Source organism: Rhopilema esculentum, chromosome 7, assembly GCF_057945365.1.
Source record: "Rhopilema esculentum isolate cy_ngs chromosome 7, ASM5794536v1, whole genome shotgun sequence".
In the NCBI taxonomy this organism is placed as follows: Eukaryota; Metazoa; Cnidaria; class Scyphozoa; order Rhizostomeae; family Rhizostomatidae; genus Rhopilema; species Rhopilema esculentum.
The window spans coordinates 13,663,176-13,687,186 of record NC_142821.1 but is presented as its reverse complement, the minus strand read 5'-3'; the positions used below and the strand labels follow the sequence as shown (position 1 = coordinate 13,687,186).

General features: G+C 38.6%; 1 protein-coding gene across 3 annotated transcripts in view; it reads left to right on the top strand.

Moving 5' to 3' along the window:
- The window catches only part of LOC135683134 (xanthine dehydrogenase), a 39,187-nt gene that overhangs the window by 6,000 nt on the left and 9,176 nt on the right, over positions 1–24,011 (top strand). The window contains exons 1-5 of one of the 3 annotated variants that reach the window (XM_089109222.1): positions 1,319–2,742; positions 9,416–9,478; positions 18,360–18,680; positions 19,913–22,254; positions 22,886–23,186. In XM_089109222.1, the coding sequence (XP_088965348.1) occupies positions 9,448–9,478; positions 18,360–18,680; positions 19,913–22,254; positions 22,886–23,186 (2,995 nt within the window). In that variant the 5' untranslated portion in view covers positions 1,319–2,742; positions 9,416–9,447. The other 2 variants (XM_089109223.1, XM_089109221.1) reach the window with 2 other exon arrangements.

The window sequence follows — 24,011 nt, the reverse complement described above, 5'->3', positions numbered from 1 at the left end:
GATCCATGCCATTGCTAGATTCTTACTTGCATTAACCCCTGCATTAACGTTCTATCAATCTGAGTATTCCACAAAGGGTTCTGCCAAATGTTGGGTGAATTGTTGGATCGTTTGGCCAGCCTTCCTAACAACTCCCAACATTGTTGGGAAAGGTGTTGGGTTAAATGTTTGGTGAAATGTTGGCTCGTTTGGCCAGGGCTTAAGTTGGTCAGAATTTCTAATCACCTCCTTGCGATAGGCAGTCGAAAATATTGCGAACTGCAATATAGGAGGGAAGCTTTTTCGAAGAACATTTGCAAGAGACAAGAGAACAGCAGATCCATCTTCATGCCTCCAGGAAGTTTGAGCTTAAGGAAGCACATCCAACGCTCAAACTACATTGCAAGCCTTTGGAGACCGATTTGAAGTGCCATATCCCGAAAAAAGGACAATTGCGTCAGTTAAGCCTTGTTTACATTATAACTTTTAACCTGGGTTAACATTAACCTGGGTTGAACCCACTTTCGTTTACACTATCTATATTTGCAACAAAGTATAGTGTAAACGCAAAATTGGGTTGAACCCAGGTTAAGCTGCGTCTACACGGAGCCGGCCGAATATTTGGTCGGCCAAAAATGTGCTTGTCTTGCCTGAGCTATAACGCAATTTGTGGTTGATGTTACCCTGGGTTCCACACCATCAAATGTAGCATGTCCTCCTCCGCATTCTCCCACAACGCACTATTTCCTCGTCGCTCCACTTGCTACACTTGACGCTCTGGAACCCAGGGTAGGTCGATGTTTGATTCCAGGGAAAAAACTGCCTTAGTTTTTTACCCGCCAATCAGACTGATACACCTGTCACACAATCGAATGTTTGTGCGAGAAGTGAGTCAAGAGAAGGCAGGAGGAAGTACCGTATTTCATCTAAAGAGCGCCGCGGCGTTTGTTACAAACTCCAAATTTTGGATGCGGCTTTCATCGGAGAGCGGCGTTCATCAGAGGGCAGCGTTCAATACAAAATGAAAAGTTTGTTAAATGAAAAATGACAAGAAAAATGCGATGAAAAAAGATAAAAATAAGATGTCAAGTCAAGGGTCAATATCAATGTCTCAGTTAGAGTCCTCGTCTCTATAAGATAAAAACTTTCATGGCTTTCGAAAAGTAAGCGTAAAACAGATTCCTTACTTCTTGTTTGGTGTGTTTTCTAATGAACGCCGCATTTCAAGATGCGGGGTTTATCAGAGAGCGGCGTTTTTTCCAAATGGTTGGCTGAAGGTGCGGCGTTCAGTAGAGGGCGGCGTTTATTAGAAGGTGGTATTCATTAGAGGAAATACGGTATGTAAGGAGATATAGCAAGAAGGAGAAACGAGTACAAGGAGACAGGAATGGGGGAGGGGGATTCTTGGACTGACGGGGCTACCGTGCCTAAGTAATGAAAAATGTAATGTAATGTATGGAAAACCCATACAACATAGCGTGACTCGTGCTGCGTAACTGTGCTAAAACAAATATGCTTAGGCAAGGCCTTGTATAAAACACAACAAGGTAATTGCAAATACCTGTGGTAATTTTATATTGACGGTCTACTAAGTTATACGTGTGGTATGACCCGATTCTAAAGAGGGGGAATCTGCGCACTACTTTCCACTCGAATAAAGTAATTAACTCCCATTGATAGTACGCATATGCAATGAAACGGGGGCTAGTGCAGGCTTATACAACAATAACACAAGCAGTGCCCTCTATTACATTCTCACTGTGTAGAAATGCTTAAAGAAACGCCATGTTCTCGAGTCGATACTCAAATTTCAACTAACTATTTACAGAACTAACATGCGGCTAATAAGCAGTCATGGATAAATTTGCACTTTGTTTGCATTCAGAGTTATATTCTTGTCTTTCAATCTCTGTAACACATTTTCCAGGGCAATGTTGTGTTCTTTTCGCGTTTCCCCCAAATGATGATGTTTCTCTGATTTTGAATACCCTGTAGTGCCTGAGTGATAGTGTTCTGAAAATTTCAGCAGCACTGTTAACCCCAAAGCATAGGCGTTTGTATTGTCTCAACCCTTTGTGTGTGGAGAATGTTGTCAGATGGGATTTGGAGCAAGAGTAAGCTGGTGATATCCCTCTTTCAGGTCGAGCTTTGAGAATATCGCTGTTCCATTCAATTCTTTGCCACAAAGATATACATTCTTTATCACAATAGATTCTTTTATTAAATCATCAGTTGTTGGCATTGGGTGTCTTGTTCTGAGAATGGCTGTGTTTTGTTGGCACATATCTACACAAATGCGTATGTCATCTGTGTCCTTTTTTGGAACAATGACAATAGGGCTCACCCAGTTTGTGGGGCCCTTCACTGGTTCCCAGCGGCTTCCAGCTTTTCTAATTTCTTTGCAACCTTTTCTCTCACATGAAACGGAATTCGTCGCTGTGGTTGAACAATTGGTTTGACTTCAGGATCTTCATGAAGCAGAACTTCACAATCTTTGAGGTTACCTAAACCTTGGAAAACATCTTTGTATATATCTTTTAAATTTGTGACATATTGTGGTGATTCTTTGTCGATTTTGTCTGTGATTTCACTCTGTACTCTGTTTACATTCACTTTGATGAAATTTAATTCTTCAGCGGTTTTGCATGTCATAAGGTTTCCTGTTACATTCTTAGCTTCGTGGAAGTGTGCTACTGTGATTTACTGATCGGTTTCGACGGTGCTTTGAAATTGTCCCAGAATTTTTAAGGATTTCGATGCTCCGTAAGTATAAACTTTGACATTGGTGGGTTAGAGTTGAATGTTTTTTCTTGAATTTATTTGTTTCCACGAATTTTCGTCGATAATGTTGATTCTTGCACCAGTGTCGAGAAGAAATTTGATATCCTCTTGATTTATTTAAACAGAAACTTCAAGCTTTCGTTTTTTGTTGCGTCCATCCGTGTAAAATACGTAGTCGTTATCACTTGATTCTGGCGATGCTGAGGTGTGTTTACCAGCCTCGATTTTTTGCGCTGTCTGAGGATTTTGATGTGTTTTCGTGGCATTTTTTGACTTGCAACATCGAGTGAAGTGATTCTTGCGTTTGCATGAACCGCAGGTTTTTCCATGAGCATGGCCCAGTTGTGTGTGGAAAATCAAATCCACAGTTGTAACACGTTGATTTCTTTTTAGCTGCTTGTGTGGAGGTATTGCTGTATTTTCTCACTTGTTTTGGCTTGTTTCTGAATTTTTGAACTGTTTTTGCCTCGGAAATTTCAAGTTTTTGAAGTCCGGTAGATAAAGGGTGTTGAATTTCCATCTGCTCCGCTTGCATTTTGCTTGCTTCAGCTCGTTCCATTTCAATAGTAAATCTGCTAGTATGAGTTTTTCAGCTTTCAGGGCACTACGGCGAAGTGAAGAGCTTAAGCATCCTGAGATTATCTGACGTTAGATTTCGTCATCTGGTTTATCGAATTCGCATGTTTGGGAAAGTTTCCCAAATCTGGTATGAAATTCTTCAAGGGTTTCCCCTGAGTGTTGTCGAGCTTGTCGAAATTGAAAGATTTCAAAGTCGATGCTGTGTGATGGTGCAAAATGTGCAGTAAGTTTGTTGACTGCAGTGTCGAAGTCATTATCCTCTCCATTTTCGGGAATGGTTTCAAAAGTTTCTAGGACTTCAGCTCCGGTGGAATAGAGCAGTAGAGTTCGTTTTTGCGATGCATCGGTTATGTTTGCGGCTTTGAGATACGTTTGAAAACGCTTGGTCCAGATTTTCCATCTTGTATTAAGATTGCTTGGCAGGCGTGCAACCAGAAATTTCAGAGGGCAGGGGGTCCAAGACACAAAAAGGGCACTAATTAAACTTCATTAAAGGTCCACGGGGGCATTTGTTTAGGTACGCCGAAAATATGAGCAGTTAGTAAATCTGTAAATATTGTACGCCAGACAAGGGAAACTGATCAATAGAGAAAAGTTGTGTTGTACCGTTTATTTTGTGGTGAGGTGTGATTTTTTTCCTTTAAATGTTAACTATGCACATGACTTCTTTCTGTCTGCCATCCTGTGCCGCCGAGAGGTTTAGGAGGCCCGAGGGAGGGGGAAACGGAAAAAAATGCCTCTTGCGAGCGAAGCGAGCAAAAATTTTGCCACTACACCCTTGCAAATAGCTTAAATTCACTAATTTGTCTAAGATTTTTTACTTTTTAATAAATTCCATTTAAAAAAGGAATTCATTGCTTTATGAGGCTCCCTAGACCTCGAGGCCCTAGGGCAATTCGCCCCTTTGTTCCCCTCTCGGCGACCCTGCTATCATCTCCTTTTCCCAGCTCACTTTTGAAAAGCAGCCCATCATATTCCATTTCCGAAGACATTTTGCGCTTTAAAATATTATTATTAAATTCTTTGCTTCGCACTACAGATGGGAGGAGGTTGAACAGTTCCGCGAGCCTTGACTTCAGCTGGTTTCTGCCTGCAAGTCTTGCCTTCAGCTGATTTGTAATACTGACAAGGAACGGAACAGCTGAACATCAACTTGTTGTGCCATCTTTACTGCTTGCTAATACCAGTCCGAAAATATTTCTCTGCATTCGCTCGTTTCATGCGAAGGTCCTCTATGATTCTGTAAACTATGTGACAGGCTTGAAAAATGTCTTGGTTTCTTTCTTGTAACTTTTTATCAGAGGTCGTAGAGGTTCCATTCCGTTCTAAGTCTTGTGCCTTTATTTTGGTTTTTAAGTCCCAGAACCATCCTTCTTCAAAGCCAATGCGTAGCGCAACATAAAACAATGCGTAGCGCAAGTTGGGTCTTGAAGATAGACTCTATTCAGGGCCGTCGCTAATCGCTTTTACTTAGGGGGGTGCCAGTCACAAATTTGCCGACAAAATAGGGCGTGACCTAAGGTATTTCAATTTTTGGGTGTGGTATTTTGACGCAATTGATTTTGTTTGTTTGTTTGTTTATCAAAGAGTATGTTCTCGTTAGTCAATCATCGCTTCAATTTTCGAGTGACTGTTGGTACTTAGTTGGCATGAGTACATCTTACTAATAAGACCGCCAAGAGCTTTCGAAGACCCGAAAGAAGAGGCCTCTACGGGCGGAGCGAGCAGAAATTTTTTGCGACCACGCCCTTTAGGTTGTCTTGAAATGCATTTCAGAATATTTCTTGCAGTCATTCCTTGCAATCGTTAAAAACTTTCAGCTCTTTTTAGACATACTTCTTCTACGTTTCATTGATTTCATGCTTAAAATGAAGTTCATTACTACTTGAGGCCCCATCAACCTCAAGGCCCTGAGGCACTTTGCCCCCTTGCTCTCCTCGGCAGCGCCAGTGGCTTCCAGTCGCCCTGGATATTGGACATTAGATTCTAGACTCCGGCTGCCGACAGGGAGTCATTTGAAATTTTGGTGGACATTTGCCCCTCCGTGACACCCATAGCGCCATCTGTACCTATTTTGAATTGCTGAGGGTTTTTGGGTGATACTTGTTCGGTCTTATCCTCATCTTATCCAAACTTTTTGCTAAAGCCAGCGCATTGCGAACTTCGAAAGTAAAACCCGACAAAACTCTACTTTTAGAAAATTTGCCGACAAGAATTTTCTAGGGGGGGGGGTGCCGCACCCCCCGCACCCCCCGTTAGCGACGGCCCTGACTATATTGCTGCAACATGATGACGTTCGACCCAACAAGTGCGTGAAAGTTTGACTAAATCATTTATCTGTATTCCTGCGAGGTCCATTACATCTCCGGAGTGTGTCATTTACTGTATGACCAAACATTTTAGCGTAATAATCAAAATATTCAAGCAATTTTCCAAGAAAAAGGGCACTTTTCCCCTTTTGAGAAAAAGGGCAGGGGTCTGGACACCCAGGACCCCCCCGGTAGTTGCGCGCCTGCTTGGGTCTGTTTTCGGATCAAATACAGGCATCGGCGCAATATCTAGTTTTGCTGTCATTTCGCTTTTTCCTCGTCGCCAATATTATATTCTCACTGTGTAGAAATGCTTAAAGAAACGTCATGTTCTCGAGTCGATACTCAAATTTCAACTAACTATTTACATAACTAACATGTGGCTAATAAGCAGTCATAGGGTGCCCATATCACAATGTAACACCCACAAACCGGGTTTGCATCACATTTGATCGAATAATATGGGATTTGCATCTTAACCGCAAATTAGAAATCGCGTGCGAAATACGAATTGCGATTGAAGGGGAAATGGGCCTTAAGAGTTTACCAACGGCTTGACACCTTGATAGCTGCATAAGTGGGGCAAACTGTTTGAAAAAGAGTCAGTATATTTTATTAATTTAATACAGCACTTAAACAATTTTCTATCATGTACATATACATTAATATAGCAATCGTAAATTTGTTTGACCTAGCATCACGAGTATTGCGTGACAATGTTGGAGCGGTTCTGTTCAGCTCAAAATAAGAAATTACATGTAACATCAACGCTTGAATTGAGATTACATGCAAATATAGCAACTAAACTAAGTATCGTCAGGCAGAATCAAGATGTGCTAGATTGAAAACTCTACGCTAGAAAATATATATACCCAGTTGTGGATCGAAGTAGGCCTATCAGAAAAGCAAGCACATAGCTGCGAGGTTACCCGATCAGTGCCGCCTGCTTATATAGGCAGGGCTATGGCTGTAAAAATCTGATTTCTCACCTAACCTAGATGATCTCGATGGTTTTATATACTTTCGAGTATGGAGATTCAGAATCCAAGATGGGGCTAAATCATTTTGGCTCAGTATCAGGTGATTGATGACGCCATTGATAACGGCAAAACCGTCATAAATCCGCCATATATTTGAAATAAATTGTAAAAATTAGCAATTCTAGGTTTTATGTAAATGCGCATTTCAAGAGCTTCCAATTGATGTATCATATAATCGAGTTTGCTGACGTTTGCTTATTTTGTGACGTCATTGGTGATTTTTCCAAGTTCTGCCACAACATTTGTGCTGATAACTAAGTGAGTTGGAATTCACTGCAAATTCGCTTAAATTATGTTGATCTTGATATGTTTGATACTTCTCGACATTATTTGACTATGCTTGACACTAATAAGTCATAATAATCATCATAACGCACCTGTATAGTTCAACAGCAATGACGAAAAAGCAGTTTATTTACTAGAGATATTTTTTGTGACGAACAATAACGTTTATTTGAACAATAACGCTTTCATTATGTTGTGAGCTGTAAGATTATACTCCGTCTTAGTATTCGCTGTTATGGAGGAATTTATGTTAAATCGCTTGTTATTGTGCGTAAAGCTCCTCATTTTAACATACAATGCCATTTTGGCAGGGCCGTCGAGAACCATCTCGGGCCAAGGAGGGACTCCTAAAACTTGTTTTTGTGGCAAACTCTTTTAGATACAACTTTCTAAAAATTTGGTGCAAAGATTGTGCAGAACTGTTTATTTCATGAATCAAGAGACGCCGTTTTTCTCAGTGATCAACTTTTAGAAGTTTATTCCATAAAAGTAGCTTAAAGTAGTATTTGTAACAATCTGATAGTAATATGGTGTAAGACAGTTGTCTATTTTTTATTTTTCACGCTAAAACACTGCGGCCTCGACTTCAAATTAACCCGCTCGTTCCCAGTAAGAGTAAATGTAAAATTTTCGAATTGAAATAAATAATCGAGGATTGAATATAAACTATGATTAAACATGAATTTCAAGATAGGAATAGAAAATTTTGAATAAAAACGTTATTGATTAAATATAAGTTCAAGGATTGAATAATAAAATTGAATAGATCACAAACTTGATATATTGAATTATGAAAAAGTAAAATGAAGCCAAAAAATTGAGTTTGGAATTGAAAATAGATTTTATTGAATATAAACAGTGCATGTTTGAATATTGTTACAAACGGCCAGCCATACTCATTAGAGACGGTATTGAAAATCTAGATATTCAAGATGCCACGCCAGTATTTATGCAAATCGACGAGGGTTCCGATTCGGAAGAAATGGACATCTTGTAGATGTGTTTGCTTTAACAAGTGTTATATGCAAATGCAACTATATTTTTTGTAAAAACAATGATCGTTTGAATTCCAAAGCTCAGTTTGTTTAATTGGTAGATATTTTCAATAAGTGCCTCTCTCTAATGAGCGCCCCCTCTCTAATGAGCGCCCCTCTATGAGACCAAAAAATAAAATGAGTGACCAAGCGTTCATTAGAGAGAATACGGTGTGCATCCGGCTGACAATGAACTGGCGAAACACTGAGGAAGTTTTTCTCGTCAAAGAGACAGTCTCCTTCGCAGTAGACGTTATAAGAAATTGAGAATCACAGGAGCAAAGCCTTGATTTTAGTTCTTCTACTTGGCGTCTAAGGAAAAATATCTGGCTGTGAAAATATGTGGCACACGCAATATTTTCTCCCATGCCCCCCCTCCGGTTCCGGCGGGCCTTTTTCGACACACTCAATAATTCACAAAAGGTAAATGATCGGCATGAAGTCTTGGTACAGTACAAACTGTACGCAAAAAGTTGGCACGTTTCGTGTGGGCTCGGAATTTTGGAAGAAAATACTTTGCATATGGCTTGAATATAGATAGCTAGTGATATTTAGAGCACATGTACAGCACTAATTCCATCCACATCGCGAATTGTTTGGTTTTTTAGCGCACTTGAAATACAGTGCTTGAGCCAGCATCACTTCAGTGACTTGAAAACCTAAATGCGTCACTCATTCCTGAAATTCCTCACAGACCGCGCACAGATTTTCCAACAAAAAGTCTTTAAAATCGCAACTTAAAATCGTTAACATTTCCTGACTTAACCATCGGAATCAGGAGCACTGACTTGACAGAGAACATCAAGAAAAAGACTTAGATTTTTTCATTTCAGTGGCACTTTAAGGAAAGATAACAAGGAATTTATTAAACAGCCATAGTTTGAACAGCCATGGTCATTTAGTTTATGAACTGCAAAATCTTAAGCCTTCAAGTTCGAGGAAGAGCTTTGAAAATACGACAGACACTGTTATCTGCACAGTGAATAAGCTTCACTGTCTTTCACCACGAATATTAAATGCAATTAGATAATAAATAAAGGAATCCATGTATTTTCCAAGGCTTTGGTTATATTGATCAACGTTCACATCAAGTGGTGGTGACCTTAAAAATGCAAAATGCCCCAGAAACTATGATCCTCGTTGCTAGATGTATTATTTTGCTTCTCTTGTGCTTTTACCGCCATATTCTCTTCTCTACATGTCCTAAGGACAAAGCAGATTACAACGATTATGTAACTGCTCTGCAGTCATCGTGTATGCATGCCATATCGAGTGACATTTGTCAGCTGTATCATTTTGTGTGAATGCAATAAATAACTATTTTAATTGTCGTGTCTTTTACTTTTAAGGAAAGATAACAAGGCTTTCATTAATGACAAATGTTTTTTCAAAGCATCTTTTGTTTCAGGTTAATTGCAGCTTATTACATGGTATTTTGAGATGACATCACAGCTTGAATTTTACGTCAACGGTTAGTAGCCTCTTGTTGATTCTTTAAAAGAACTTGCAGTCTTGATTCCTGAAAAGAATTTGTCACAGACAGTTTCTATATCATCTGCGGAACTAGTCATTGTCGTCTGCATACTTATCAGTGGCGGATCAAGCCAAACAAATTTGACCACATCCATTTCCTTCTCTCACCCTGTTTTCTATAATGATTTTGTTTTCTATAATGTCTCATGTAGACCATTTTTAAGACACAAGCGGCTCTTTTGTGAAACTAGCTTGTGTCCTTGAGAAGCAACAAATTATCGTTGCTATTATTCTGAGGCTGGATATTCTAAAAACATTTACGGCATAAAGCTTAAGCAACACCACAGGATAAGAAGAAGAACGATATTTTTGGCAGAATTCTGAGATGTCGCCTAGAAATCGCATTAAGTTGAGAATTTCTCATGAAAATCAGACCTGTTGGAAATTATAAATTGAAAAAGCCATATAAAATCTGAAACCTTTGATCATACTTTTGGCAAAATTTGTGTGTTTGACTTTTTATCCTGATGCCTTGTTAAATTTTAGCTAGTTAATATTCTTATAAATCATATTCCTATTAACATTTGTGTATTTTACTAAATAATGAGTCACATCGGATTTGAAGTTACAGTTTGTCTATTTGCAAAATATGTAGGCATCCCTCCATCTTTCTGTAAGATTTGAGCCGTGTTGAGCGGCAGTACTACTCAACCCCCCCCCCCCCCCCCTCTGAGCTGTAGTCAACTCGGTTGTACATTGGCTGTCAACTAAAGTTTTGATTGGCCGTCAACTTAAGTTGCATGCATCCCCCTAGGTTGGCTGTGATTTCTGATGATTTGATTGGTCTAGACAGGCTGACATCACTGATCTATAAAAAAGACTGGATCGAGCTTCTAATGTGACCAGAGTGTCGCCATCCGAGAATAAGGCCCCAGAACAGCCCATGCGAGGAGACGTTTTCAGCTGCTCTGGCCTTGTTCTTTCTCAGCAATCATACACACAGCTTTGCAGCTCTCGCGTATCCATATCGTTGAAGTATTGGTTTTGAGGAATGGCTTCCCGCTATTATTTGGGGCCCTCTTCCTTTTGAAATTGAACGGGCTTCAAACTTTGGTATTTCAAGACAATAGGAAGCTCGATCCAGTTTTTTTATATATCAGTGGCTGACATCTGCCCCCTAGCTAGCAAGCCACGATTTCATCATCCCCCCGTGCTAGCTTTTCATTTGCAAGTATAGCCTTATTCCGAGAAAATCGTAAGAGCGTCAGCGACAGTCTGCGTCAGTCTGCGTTGGTCTCCCGATTTTATGGAACACTTTGTGTGAATCCTAAGGATCGGGAGAGTTGATATGTGTTCAACTTTCCCGACTCTTAAGCCCCGTTAAAACGCTCTCAACATTTCACTGAACATCGCTCAACATTTGTAGAGTGCAAATGTTGAGAGCGTTTAAACACCCTGTTCAGTGATGTTGAGTGGTGTTGAGCGGTGTTCAGCGATGTTGAGTGGAGTTTGAACAGATTCAAAAATGTTCAGCGGGTCGACTCAACATTTCTATTGTTAAAGGTGTTGTTGAGAGATGTTGAGAGCGTTTTAACACCCCATACAACAATGTTCAGTCGGCGCAAGCGCACTAGACTTGGATTTTGCGCGTCAAAGAAAGGCTTCAGCGTGTCAAGATTTCAGATCAGACCAAGAGGTTGAGAGAAGTTGAATTTTATAAATCGTAATGGCACACCATGACAAACTCTTGGAAACAGTTGGCAGTGAAAGTAAATCGGATGAGATAGCAATTCAAAGCATGTTGCAAGACCAATATCCTGACCTTAGGAAATCATCAGGCAGCTACTGTTAAAGTGAAAGAGTATCCGAAGTTCATCTTCCAAACTTGTCTTCGATCTCTGAAAGTCCGAAGTTCACCGCTCAACGAATGTTGCGTCGAATTGTTGAGAGCGTTTTAACACCCCATTACGACTCTTACGATCAAAGATAATTTTAATGGGTCGCCGACGTCGCCGATCCACTATTGTTAAGAAACAATCACTTGGATGAAATTAACCAATCAAAGGAAATGATTTGGCACGTTTTTGCCATAGAGATCAGAAACGCTAGAGTGCCGACTAGGTCACGTGATGTGTGGCAATCATGCACTGCAAAGATGGTAGCTTAGAGTGGCAAAAAAATTGCGGGAAATCTGTTGTGCGACTACGATGGCCGGCGAGTGGCGTTTCTGTCAAAAATCGATCAAAATTTCAAGCTGCACTTGCTCCTTCCTGCAAAACTACCTTGTTTAAGTTGTAAATAATAACCTTATTGTATATATTTTCTAAATTTTTGTAAATCGCCAAGTAGAATCAACCAAAACACGATGCCGAAGTCTTGTGCTGCATACAACTGCACCAGCCGGAGCGAAGGTGAAACGAAGTCGTTATCATTTCACAAGTGAGTTGAAACTGTTCCTGACGCGAACTCTTAAGAGCAAATTTGTATCGTATGTTCTTAGAACTGCATATTGCGTGGATCTTGATGTACTTTTAGAGAAATAAAGGGCCTAGGTTTCCTTTTTTATTGAGGCCCTCTTTGAAGCGGCAATTCGTTTCAGTATTATGACTTCTGCAGGAATTTCACATATTTAAAGTACAATACTTATGTTATGTTATACACACATTTTCATAACAACTCGCTATAAGATACGCGAACTGAGCCGTGAGAAAAAATTACGAAACTTCAGTACTCGAAGCAAACCAAAAGCACAAGGTTGAATTCTGTATAAATGCAGTACTTTGCAAAATATCATAATTTTTTATCTAAGTATGTAAAACAGTTCACCAAGTACATTAGGAATAACTTCTTTAGTGAAAGTATGTACTTATCACCCCGTTTACATTAGAGAAAATGTAAGAAGCAATGGTGTCTCCTGCCCCTCCCCCATCTTTGCAGGCAAGTTTTTAGACTTATAAAACTCTTGAAACAATGAATGGTAGGATTTGCGAAAATCTTCAGAAATCACCATTGACCTTAGTGTTTTAGAAGAATGAATATATTTGATAACAAAAATTTAATGATGCTGTTATTTATGCTTATTTGTTCTTGATGAATGTAAAGAATGATGATTATGAACTCTGAGATCAATTTGTTTTTATTGGATTTGCTTTTCTAACAATTTTGAGGCTCTCTCTTTTGGCAATGATGATAAACCTTACCAAAATTTATCACATTTTCATTTAGATTTCCACATGGTAACCTGGAGCTCCTGAAAAAGGGGTAATAGCAAGTAAACGTAAAAATTGGCATCCAACTAAAAGTTCTGTACTTTGTGAAAAACATTTTAAAGAGACAGACTATGTTCATAGTGACTATGCAGAAAGTATGGCATTAAAGTTGGAAGTTCAAAGGAAACGTTTAAAGTCTGATGCAGTTCCTTCAAAATTTGCCTTTCTTGACCATCTTGTCCCTAAGGAAAGTAAAATAAGAAAGCCACCTGCTAGAAGGAATATCCTTAAAAAATGTGATGTTGCCCAATCAACTTCTAGTGAAACATCTATGAAGAATTGTGATCACTTGTATGCTGCATCACCCTCTAAGAAGGTCAAGAAACTATCAAATATGATATCCAAAAAGAATAGGCAAATAAAACGGCTTAAGGCCCAGAAACTTCGCAGAGCAAAAACTATACACAGTTTAATCAAGGAGTTGAATAAATATAAATATTTAACAAATGCAAATGCTGACCAAATGCTGATTCAAAATTTCAATGAAATGGCTCTTGATCTATTCAAGAACCAAGCAAGGAATAGTGAAAAGAAAACTGGTTCAAGATATGATAAGTCCATAAGAGAATTTGCAGTCATTTTACATTTTCATAGTCCTAGAGGCTATAGATATGTAAGGAAAACACTTTGTCTACCAAATCCATCAACTATTAGAAGTTGGGCAGCAAATATTGAAGTTGAGCCTGGGTTTCTTATGAATGTCATCAATTCATTGGAGCATATGGTTCCTTCTGATCAGCGTGACAGTATTATCATATTGGATGAAATGTCATTAAAATCACAAACAGTTGTGGACAGAAAAACTGGTCGGCTCTTTGGTAATGTTGACTAGGCTCTATTCAAGGTGAACCGAAAGAAAATGTGGCAACTCATGTCCTTGTTGTAATGGCAGCAGGACTAAAAATGAAATGGCAGTACCCGATTGCATATTTTCTTACTGACACAACAGGTTCTGACATTCAGGCCCAAATAGTTACCACATCAATAAACTTTTTAACAGAGCATGGTTTCAATTGTCATGCATTAGTCTTTGATGGAACATCAAAGAACTTGGCCACAGCAACCAAGCTTGGTTGCAAACTATTTGAAAATTTTGATGGTGCTTTCAACCATCCATCCAGAGATAGTGCAAAGGTCCATGTAATTTTAAATGCATGTCATATGCTAAAACTGGCAAGAAATGCATTGGCAGAAAAAGGCATATTTTACAATGCAAATAAAGAGCAAATAAAATGGGACTTCATAACTAAATTGCATCAGGTCCAAAGTAGGGATATCTTGCATCTTGGTAACAAGCTTCGTGGTCAGCATATTAAGTGGCGAAATCACAAGATGAAAGTGAAAATTGCAGCCCAAACTCTCAGCTGTTCCATTGCCTCAGCCATAAACTTCTTGTGTGCTCTAAGATTTTCTGGATTTGAAGACAGCGCAGCAACAACTGATTTTATTCTTAGAATAAATGACCTTTTTGACCTGTTAAATAGTAAAAACAAATTTGGAAAAGGGAAAAAGCAATCAATGACATTGGAAAACATTTATTAATTGGCATATTTCATTGCAGATACTGAAAAGTATCTAAAATCACTTTGTGATGCTGAAAAACATATCATCTACAAGGGTCCTCGAAAAACATTCATTATGGGTTTTATAACAACAGCAAAGTCAATTATTGCCATCAGCAGAAATTTACTTTCACAACCAGATAATAGATTTGAGTATGTTTTGACATATCGTTTCTCCCAAGATGCTTTAGAAATGTTCTTTAGCAAAATACGTGGTAGATTTGGCTGGAACAACAACCCCAATGTTCTTGAGTTTAAATATGCATTAAGGGCTCTCTTACAAGAGAATGAGATTGACTCTCCTGAAACTGCTAACTGTGTAATGCCAAAACAGGACTCAGAGCCTTCACAGGATTTGGACCTAATACCAAAAGATGAGCCCCCATGCGATCCTCGGGTGTACTGGCTTTTGAACACAACAAATACATGGAGATATGATGCTTTGTATTACATCATTGGATATATTGCCAAACGCCTCATTGAACAGATCAAACGTCCAGAATGCGCTGTTTCCCTCTATGAGCCACAAAAATATACAACAAATGCATCAACCTTGTTGTCCTTCAAAAGTCATGGGAGTTTATTTATTCCATCTTCATCCACTATGCGTGTAGTCCAAGAAACTGACAAAGTTGCAAGGGAATTGATGATTTATTGGCAAAATATGTCAAAGAAGGTAGTAGAAAGGTTGTCTTTGCGTATTCTTGAAAGGTTAAGAAACAGAGTCTTTCTTTCCTTACAACAGCATTCCATGGAGACACACAAATTACAGAAAATGGAAGCAGATCATATAACAGCACTGATCAAGTTTATTTGTCAATTGTACATGAAAATTTTCATTTACCAATTCAGCAAAGTCCACACAGAGCGTGTTGTTAAAGCAAACCGTCCATCAACTAGGCATAAGCTGCTGAAAACTGTCCTCTTTTACAATGATTAGCTGAAGTTGAATTGGGACTCTTTGCTTCCAGCATCTGTAAATATGTATATAGAATGATGAACTACTCTGAAAGGATCATCATTACTTTGTGTTAACAAACGTGAAGTATATAACTGTGTTTCACCTTATTTAAAAATATTTCCGTTAATGAATGTTAGGTTTAGCTATGATGTGACGACGTGGACACCGTTCTTTACGACTCGCAACGATATCTCCCATCAATCCAAGTATTGCAAAAAGAAACGCGGTTTAATCAAAATCATTTGCAAACCTTTAACGTTTTACATTCATCTCCGTAGACAGCTCCCCGCCTCTTTAGACCAGGAGCTCCCAGAGCCAATAAATGCCCCCTCTTCAATACCACGGGTTAAGGCCTAAAAAAGCTTGCGTTTGTTTTTTGAATAAATGGCCCTTTATATTATAAAGAATATTTAATATTTTCAAAGGTACTCTACATAACTATTTATACCTAGTTTCATCGCTGCAAGGATGTGATCTTGACAAAACAAACTTCCAGTGATCACTGCTTCTCTTTCTGCCTTCATCCGAATCTGGTTCCTTGTCCTTGTTCCGAATCCATTGCCATAAAGATTTGGAAAAGTTGTCTCGTTTGTAACAAAGGTTCTCATGTAAACCGTAAATATGTTTTTTCTGTCACGTATAAAGTTTCCTTCTTAAATACCTTAAGATCTATTGTCAGTTTAACCTTTACAAGCCATTTCCTTTGGAAGCTCTGTAGTACTACTATAACCGCTGTAAGCTTTTTGCCACTCTAAGCTACCATTTTGCTTCCGCATGCTTGCCACACGCGTTGCTCATAGAATGGGCCCTAGTCGGCACTCTAGCGTTTCTTATTTCTATGGTTTTTGCTTGCTGTTGTTTTGTTGTCATGGGAACATTTTATCTTTGATTGTTATGGAAGATGGAAGAAGGGAATGCCGACACGTTCCCGACTCTTGCGATTTTATGGGAACACTTTTTCTTTGATCGTTATGGAAAATGGGAGAAGGGATCAGCGACACGTTCAGCGAACCAGGCTTATCTGACTTGGCACGCAATTTTCATGGCGAAAAGGACTCAAAAGCATTTCTGTCTCTATGTCAATTCAGGCATGTCTCGATCAGTGGCGTAGCGTCCGGGTATTCAAGGTATTCAGTGAATACCCTTAGATTTTCTCAGAAAAAATATTAATACGACGTATAATTGTAATAAGTAAAAAATGTTTTTGGGCTATTGATTCTGGTTGAATTCGTTACCTTCGATATTCTACATTTTGTATAAGTACAAAATATCACGAAATTGATGGAAACGATAACGCTGCGAAGCATAGAGAAGCTGGGAGATCTTTGAAGCTAATTTTGAAGATTGAGCTACTTCATGTTCATGAATACGCAGTGAATACCCTAGACGGTACTTTAACCAATCAAAATGCTCCTTTCCATGAATAATATTTGCCGTTAATCAGCTAAAACGATGGTTCTGTACGCTGAGAAATATGAGCGTACAGCCTCAAAGTTAGTTCAAAATAGTCTCGTTTTGAGATCGATATAAACAGTTAATGGACGTCGGAGCCGTTGGAGTGATGGAGCTTCATGAAAAACAGTAAATATGACTTAATTCGAAAACTATTGCAATGTCCGTATTACTGTTTAATAATCATTCTCTCATTTGACCCCTAATCTTAATCTACCAACAGCAAAGTGGAAAGGTAAGGTAGGCTTCTGCATAATACTACACTGACTCAGATCTGATACCAATTTTGTTATTGCTTGTCAATCAGGGATGCTTCTGTTTGTATTATGTGATAGAATTAAAGTAAATGCAGATAGGCCTGGATAATATCCTTATAGTTGTCTGGTGCATTCACTTATATTGTTGGCCTTTTTTGTTTGCATTATTCGAGCGCATTCAGTTGCATTATTGTGCAGTCTCGTCTCATTACCTTCGATACTCTCAAACATCAACTTGTATTGAAAATGTCACGATTAGGCAATGAAGAAAAAAGTCTAGACTGCATACCACAAACTATATATAACTCGAATAATTTCGTTTAATAATTTCGTATAGTAACGTTTTCATCATAATCATCAATAACGAAGCTGTTTGATATGTTCCATGTCTCCTGCAGCAACTCTTTAATCGGTGACGGAAATATGTCCAAAAAACATGTGCAAAAGTTTAAGACAAGGAGGGAAAATTAAAAAGAAACGCAATTACTTCCAAAAAACACCATATATATTGATGTATTGATACTGAATTGAATATTATCATTTTATGTATATTCTTTAAAGATATATTTAATACACACTTTACAAAATATCTTTAATTCCAGTGAATTGCATTAGGATGAATGTTTAAACAAGAAATGTTATTTTGATGATAGCCTAGAATAACGGAAAAATGTGTCACGTGGTCTTAAATTTTTGCACACGACTATAGAATTTTTAGGAGCAAGTGCTTTCTTTACTACACATATCGCTTTTGCTTATTTTGGTCAAAATTCTTTCAATTTCTTGGAAACACAGAGCATCAACTCTGGTACTGCATTTAACCACACAAGACTAGGCCCCAATGATTCAACCAATTTTCCCATCTATCAAATAAATCGCAAAAATATTGATTTCACTTGCTATATCAAATATCTAGCGGTAAAAATTGGTGCATAACTAAACTGGGAAAAACAAATCAAAACAACTGCGAGAATCCAACATATAGTAGAATATATTTTTAGAATGAAATGAATCGACTGAAAATCTAATTTTTTGTTCTGGTTAACTGTTTTTAATAAAATTTAATGTAAGCATCGCGACAATTATCAACATAAGCAATACGACAACCATAGTGAGTCAAAAGACAGATTGATATTAAGACAGCTTTTATGGTTTATTAATCCTTGAATGGGCTTGGAATCCCTATATGCATGTCATACGATTTGTCGGTTGCTTGTACGGACCTTACTTTCGCTCAGCACACACTTTGACCTTTAAGCCCCTTTCTTTTTGTACACTTTCGACACATAAGAACCTCCAGTTTATAGCTTGTGTGTAATTAGGCTAGCTATGTTTCGGAATAGTGTAAACATGTAAATCAGTCATTTTAAATCTACAGGGCGGAAAGTCGTGGAGAAAGAACCTGACCCAGAATGGACTCTGTTGTTCTATTTACGAGAAAAACTGAGCTTATGTGGAACAAAACTGGGATGTGGGGAGGGTGGTTGTGGTGCTTGCACTGTGATGGTGTCAATGTACGAGAAGGAGACGAAGACGATTAAGCACATGTCAGTGAACGCTTGCCTTGCTCCTGTTTGTGCGATGCATGGCCTAGCTGTTACTACAGTTGAAGGCATCGGTAGCACGAAAACAAAACTTCATGCAATACAAGAAAGAATGTCGAAGATGCATGCCTCACAGTGTGGATTTTGTACGCCAGGTGAGTAGCACTATATGGACTCAGTCATGCAATTATTGAGAAAGGTTAGATAAAATTTTTCTATTTGAAATTTTTTCACTTCTCTAGGAAGAAATGTGCTGACAACATCAAACCTTTCTCAATTACATAGATTGAAATTATAAAGTTATCACTCAATTTTATGAATTATATCTGGTACCAAATTGACCCCCATTAGTGCATGACGTCATCTAAAAGTTTTATGCAAATGGCGTTGAAGTCATCTGCTACTGAACGCCTTCTACTTGACTTTGAAGGTTTTTTCATTCTTTGTTCGCATCATGAGGATCCTTTTCTTCAAATAATAATTTTTTCTCCTTCAAACCACTGCTTAGGTAAGGGGTCACGGTTATTTGTTGAATAACCTCTTCGCGATTATTACTTTTTCTCTCTCCAATCGGTAAGGGGTCTAAAATGAAAGAGTAAGGTGCCTACTCCCAATTTTTTGCCTGGTTGTAGACCTTAGGCAAAGGTTAGCGCACCATGGCAATCCCTGTCCGGGAAAACGGCTTCAGTGCATCCTGAAGATCTACCGTTTTGATTTGGCCTAGCAATCCAGGAAGCCAGAAAGGAAGCTCCTGTGATTGACAGCTTTTGCAATTGGCAGCTCTTGTGATTGACAGCTTTTGCGCTGTCCTTGACAAACTAGAGACTTTTCAACTTGTTTGAAAGAAATACAATGGCTTAAAATCAACAGCAACAACAACACAAATACAAAAAAAGAATTTTAAAACAGTAAAGAGTACAATTGTTAAGACTATTTTTAATATAACATTGAAACTAAAGATTAAGAATGAAATATCAGCAAGCAGAACAAAAAAAATTTGATAATAATTTCTGTAAGGTTTTCACGATGCGTATTGTCTTAAATTTTCTCGTGATAGATCCCATAAATTATGAAGTGGCAATTTGAATGCAAAATTCTAATTCCTTAATTTTTTTTACGTGTGTTTTTCAAAATATAAAAATTTTCCTTTCGCAAATATCATAACCACCAACTATGTCACAAATTTGAAATGGCCCAATGATTTTTAAATAAAACTGGTTTCTCCCTATCACGTGGCACATTGAGACGCAACGTCCTAGGATAGAACACTGTTGTCTTGCTAACAATCTATGTGACTTCAAAGGCCATCAAAACGTCATTGCATTGTTCATTGTCCTTCAGGTTTAAACTTGCATGCCATTTTTTGATGGGTCCGTTTCCCTTACAGGAATTGTGATGTCCATGTACACTCTTCTGCGGAATAAACCAATACCATGTATGGCTGATGTTGAGGAGTATTTCAAGGGGAATCTCTGTCGTTGCACTGGCTACCGACCGATTCTCGAGGCGATGAAAACCTTTTGCATTGCAGAGACGAAAGAGAGGCCAAATGAAAATGAAGAATGTGACGGCGGAGAAAGCAGCATGGTAAACAAGATGAATGAATTCACGATTGGCTTCTCTGAAAACTGTGAAGGTACAAATGGCGAAATTGGCAATTCTTTAGAGAAACAATCGCCAAATGCTGATATTGATCATTTGAAAGAAGCACAATTGGCAGCAATGGAAAATACTAAGGTGCAGATGAATGGGTTTTCTGATATGCAGGACAACAGAAACAGTTGTTGTGGAGCAGGTGAGAATTGTTGCAAAAAGTCGACAGCTCCTGACAAATGTACTGGCATTAAATTGAAGGAATCTCTTGAAGTACCTGATGTCACTTCTCTCAAATTTATTCCATACGACCCAAGTCAAGAGCCAATTTTCCCACCCAGTCTGCTCCTTTCCAAAGGAATAAAATCAGAGAGTTTGGTTTTCCCGGGTGAAAGAGTCACCTGGTACAGACCAACAACTCTAAATGAACTATTGTCATTGAAGGAGCAGTTTCCATACGCAAAGATCGTTGTTGGAAATACTGAAGTAGGACTTGAGACCAAGTTCAAGCACCTTGAATATCCTGTCTTGATACACCCAAGTCACATTAAAGAGTTGAAAGAAATATCTATCCTGGAAAATGGTGTGACATTTGGGGCCTCAGTGACTCTTGATGAAATGGAAACTGTCTGTCGAAGAATGATCGAAAAACTACCGCCCTACAAAACCAGAGTGCTCAGTGCTTTTGTCGAAATGATGCAATGGTTTGCAGGAAAACAAATACGATACGTGGCAGCAGTAGGTGGAAATATCATGACTGGCAGCCCAATATCTGACCTAATTCCTATTTTTATGGCCTCTAAATGCCGACTTGATGTAGCATGCAAGAATGAACAAAGGTCGCTGGAAATGAATGAAAAGTTTTACGTTGGCTATCGAAAGACGTGCCTCAAACCAGAAGAAGTATTAGTATCCATCACTCTACCATTCACTGAAACCAACGAATATTTTCAAGCTTATAAACAAGCAAAAAGACGCGATGACGATATTGCAATTGTAAATGCAGCTTTCAGAATGGTAGTGGAAGGAGCTTTGGTTAAGGACGCTACATTCTGTTATGGAGGACTTGCACCTACTTCAAAATTGGCCCTTAAAACTATGGAGCTTCTTCAAGGGAAACAATTAGGAGACGGAACTCTTGAAGCAACATTGCGGTCAATTTGTTCTGAGTTTAATTTGCCTCCAAATGCTCCAGGGGGCATGGTACGTTACAGAAGATCATTGGCAATGAGCTTGTTTTTCAAGTTTTTCCTTCACGTTGCAGAAGTGATAAAAGTTTCGACGTCTGGTCTATTGAAACATTGCTCCAGTGCGACAGAGAAGTTCCATAAAGGTGTAATTAAAAGCAATCAGTTCTTTAAACTGTCTGATGGGGAGAAAAAAGTAGTCGGAAAGCCGATACCACACAAATCAGGTGATCTGCACACGACAGGAGAAGCCGTGTATGTAGACGATATGGCCAAGACAAAAGGCGAGCTTGAATTAGTGTTTGTCACAAGCACAAAACCCCACGCCAAGATACTGGACATAGACCCATCTGAAGCATTGCTTATTGATGGGGTTGTTGATTTTGTGAGCCACAAAGATTTACCCCCAGAACGAAATTTAACTGGTATTCCTGATTTTTCGAATGATGAAGAATTGTTTGCATCCAAAGTCGTGCACTTTGTTGGGCAAGTGATTGGTGCTGTTGTTGCAACTGACAAAAACATTGCGAGAAGGGCTGCAAACAAGGTAAAAGTTTCTTATGAAGAACTGCCTGCAATCGTGACAATAGAACAGGCAATTGCGGCTAATTCGTATTATGGTGACTTGATTGAGTTGAAGCGAGGAAACGCGCAAGAGGAATTTGATAAATGCGACCACATCATAGAAGGGACAATGAGAACTGGGGCGCAGGAGCATTTTTATCTTGAGACACAATCATGCATTGTATTTCCTTTGAATGAGAATGACGAAATCATAATTTATTCTGCAACCCAGTCCCCAGCTGATACACAGAATGCCGTTGGGAACGCGCTTGGTCTGGATTACAACCGCATCGTTTGTAAGACCAAAAGACTCGGAGGTGGTTTCGGTGGCAAGGAGACAAAGGCACCTATCATAGCTGCTGCTGTTGCTGTTGTTGCTTGTAAGGTGAGACTTTTCTATCTATTTTTTTTTGATGCTTTAGGAATCAGAAACCGAGAAGCTCATTATTTCATCTCAGCCATAGTAATTAGACTTTGGAGCACAATCTCATTAAAAATTCCACTTTTAAGAAATGAGAATTCTTGTAAGAGTGTCAGGTTTCCACTTGCTTAAAGCTACATATCAGGATTAGTAATGAAGAACTCAGTTTACTGAATCAAGATATGACATGTCAAGAAAAGACCCTGCATCCATTTAGCATGAATATTATCTTCATTTGGTACATAATGACTTTTGCTTGCAAGGTAAGACGTTTTTCCGTGTCACAATGAACATTTTCTTCACTTTCTTTAGTTATTGCTTGTTTAATGAACATTAGTCTCGTAATTAATTCACCAACTATTTGCACGTGACTTTAGTTGTTGATCAGATAACTGACCTTATTTTGAACCAGATTCTTTTGTTGTTACACCTTCCCAGCCGTTCATATTGAAATAGTCAATTTAGTGGTATCTCCTGCAGTATCTTTATTCGCAAGATTTATATTGCCAGTATCTTTGCTATTTTGCCATCATAAGTGTACCTCATTACCTGTTCACAAATTCACTGTAATATCTATAAATCTCCTCTTTTCCAGGTTGGTAAACCAGTGCGAATCATGCTTGACAGAAACGAGGATATGATGATGACGGGGGGTCGCCATCCATTTTTGAGCAAATACAAAATTGGTTTCAACAAGGATGGGCACATTTTAGCAGCAAACGTAGATTTGTATTCAAACGCTGGCTGGAGCGTCGATATGTCTTTATTGGTCCTTCAAAGAGCTGTAATGAATTGCGAAAATTCTTATTTTATTCCGTGTTGGAGGTCATCTGGGCGCTGTTGTAAAACAAATCTCGCTTCCAACACTGCTTTCCGTGGATTCGGGGCTATGCAAGGTATGTGACACTTGATCAATAATCCAATGACAGCTCTCCGCTTGCTTAACCTAAATTTCTCAACTTTGCCTTTCCTACGTTTTGTAGAGAGTCAATGAAATTCTATTAGTCAAAGACCTGTTCATGCTATAGCGGTAGCGGCCCTGAAGATAGAGCTTCATAATGAAATTAGCTGTACCAAGCTATTTAAATGTTCTAATATGACTGTTTTGTCAATAATTTTAGACTTCATCAAGGCATCGAAATCAGTTGTATAAATGTTTTTGAGGTTTTCTCATTTCCAAACAATATCAACGATTGCACAAATACGAGAACTGAGCTTTAATGATAGGAGTACCAGTGACATATATTTGCAATGAAAAATATTTTTCTTTCCACAAACATGATTACTCTGAAATGAACAGCGGATGGCACTTCGCGATATATTGCAACAGAATTTAGTTGATTTAGTATGTCACAAACCGTCAAATCGATCTTTCTTGTCCATTGTCATGTTGTTTACGGACAAAATGATACTGGAACTGCCCAAACATATTCTCATCTCTTCATTGTATGAAACAGAAACATCAAACGCTTACAGATAGAGCACTGATGGTTTTTTCCAAGTCTAAACTCGACTCGGAAATTGAACAACTAAAAACGATTTTTCTGGAGAACGACTATCCAGAGGATGCCATTCCAATTTACATTAAGGAGAAAAAAGCATATTTCTCGGCTGACAAAAAATATGGTCCGCAAAAGTGCCCGGTCTATCTAAAAGTACCCTGGATCGGTAACAGTTCCTGCGTTTTGGAAGTCAAATAAAAGAGGCCATTACAAATTGTT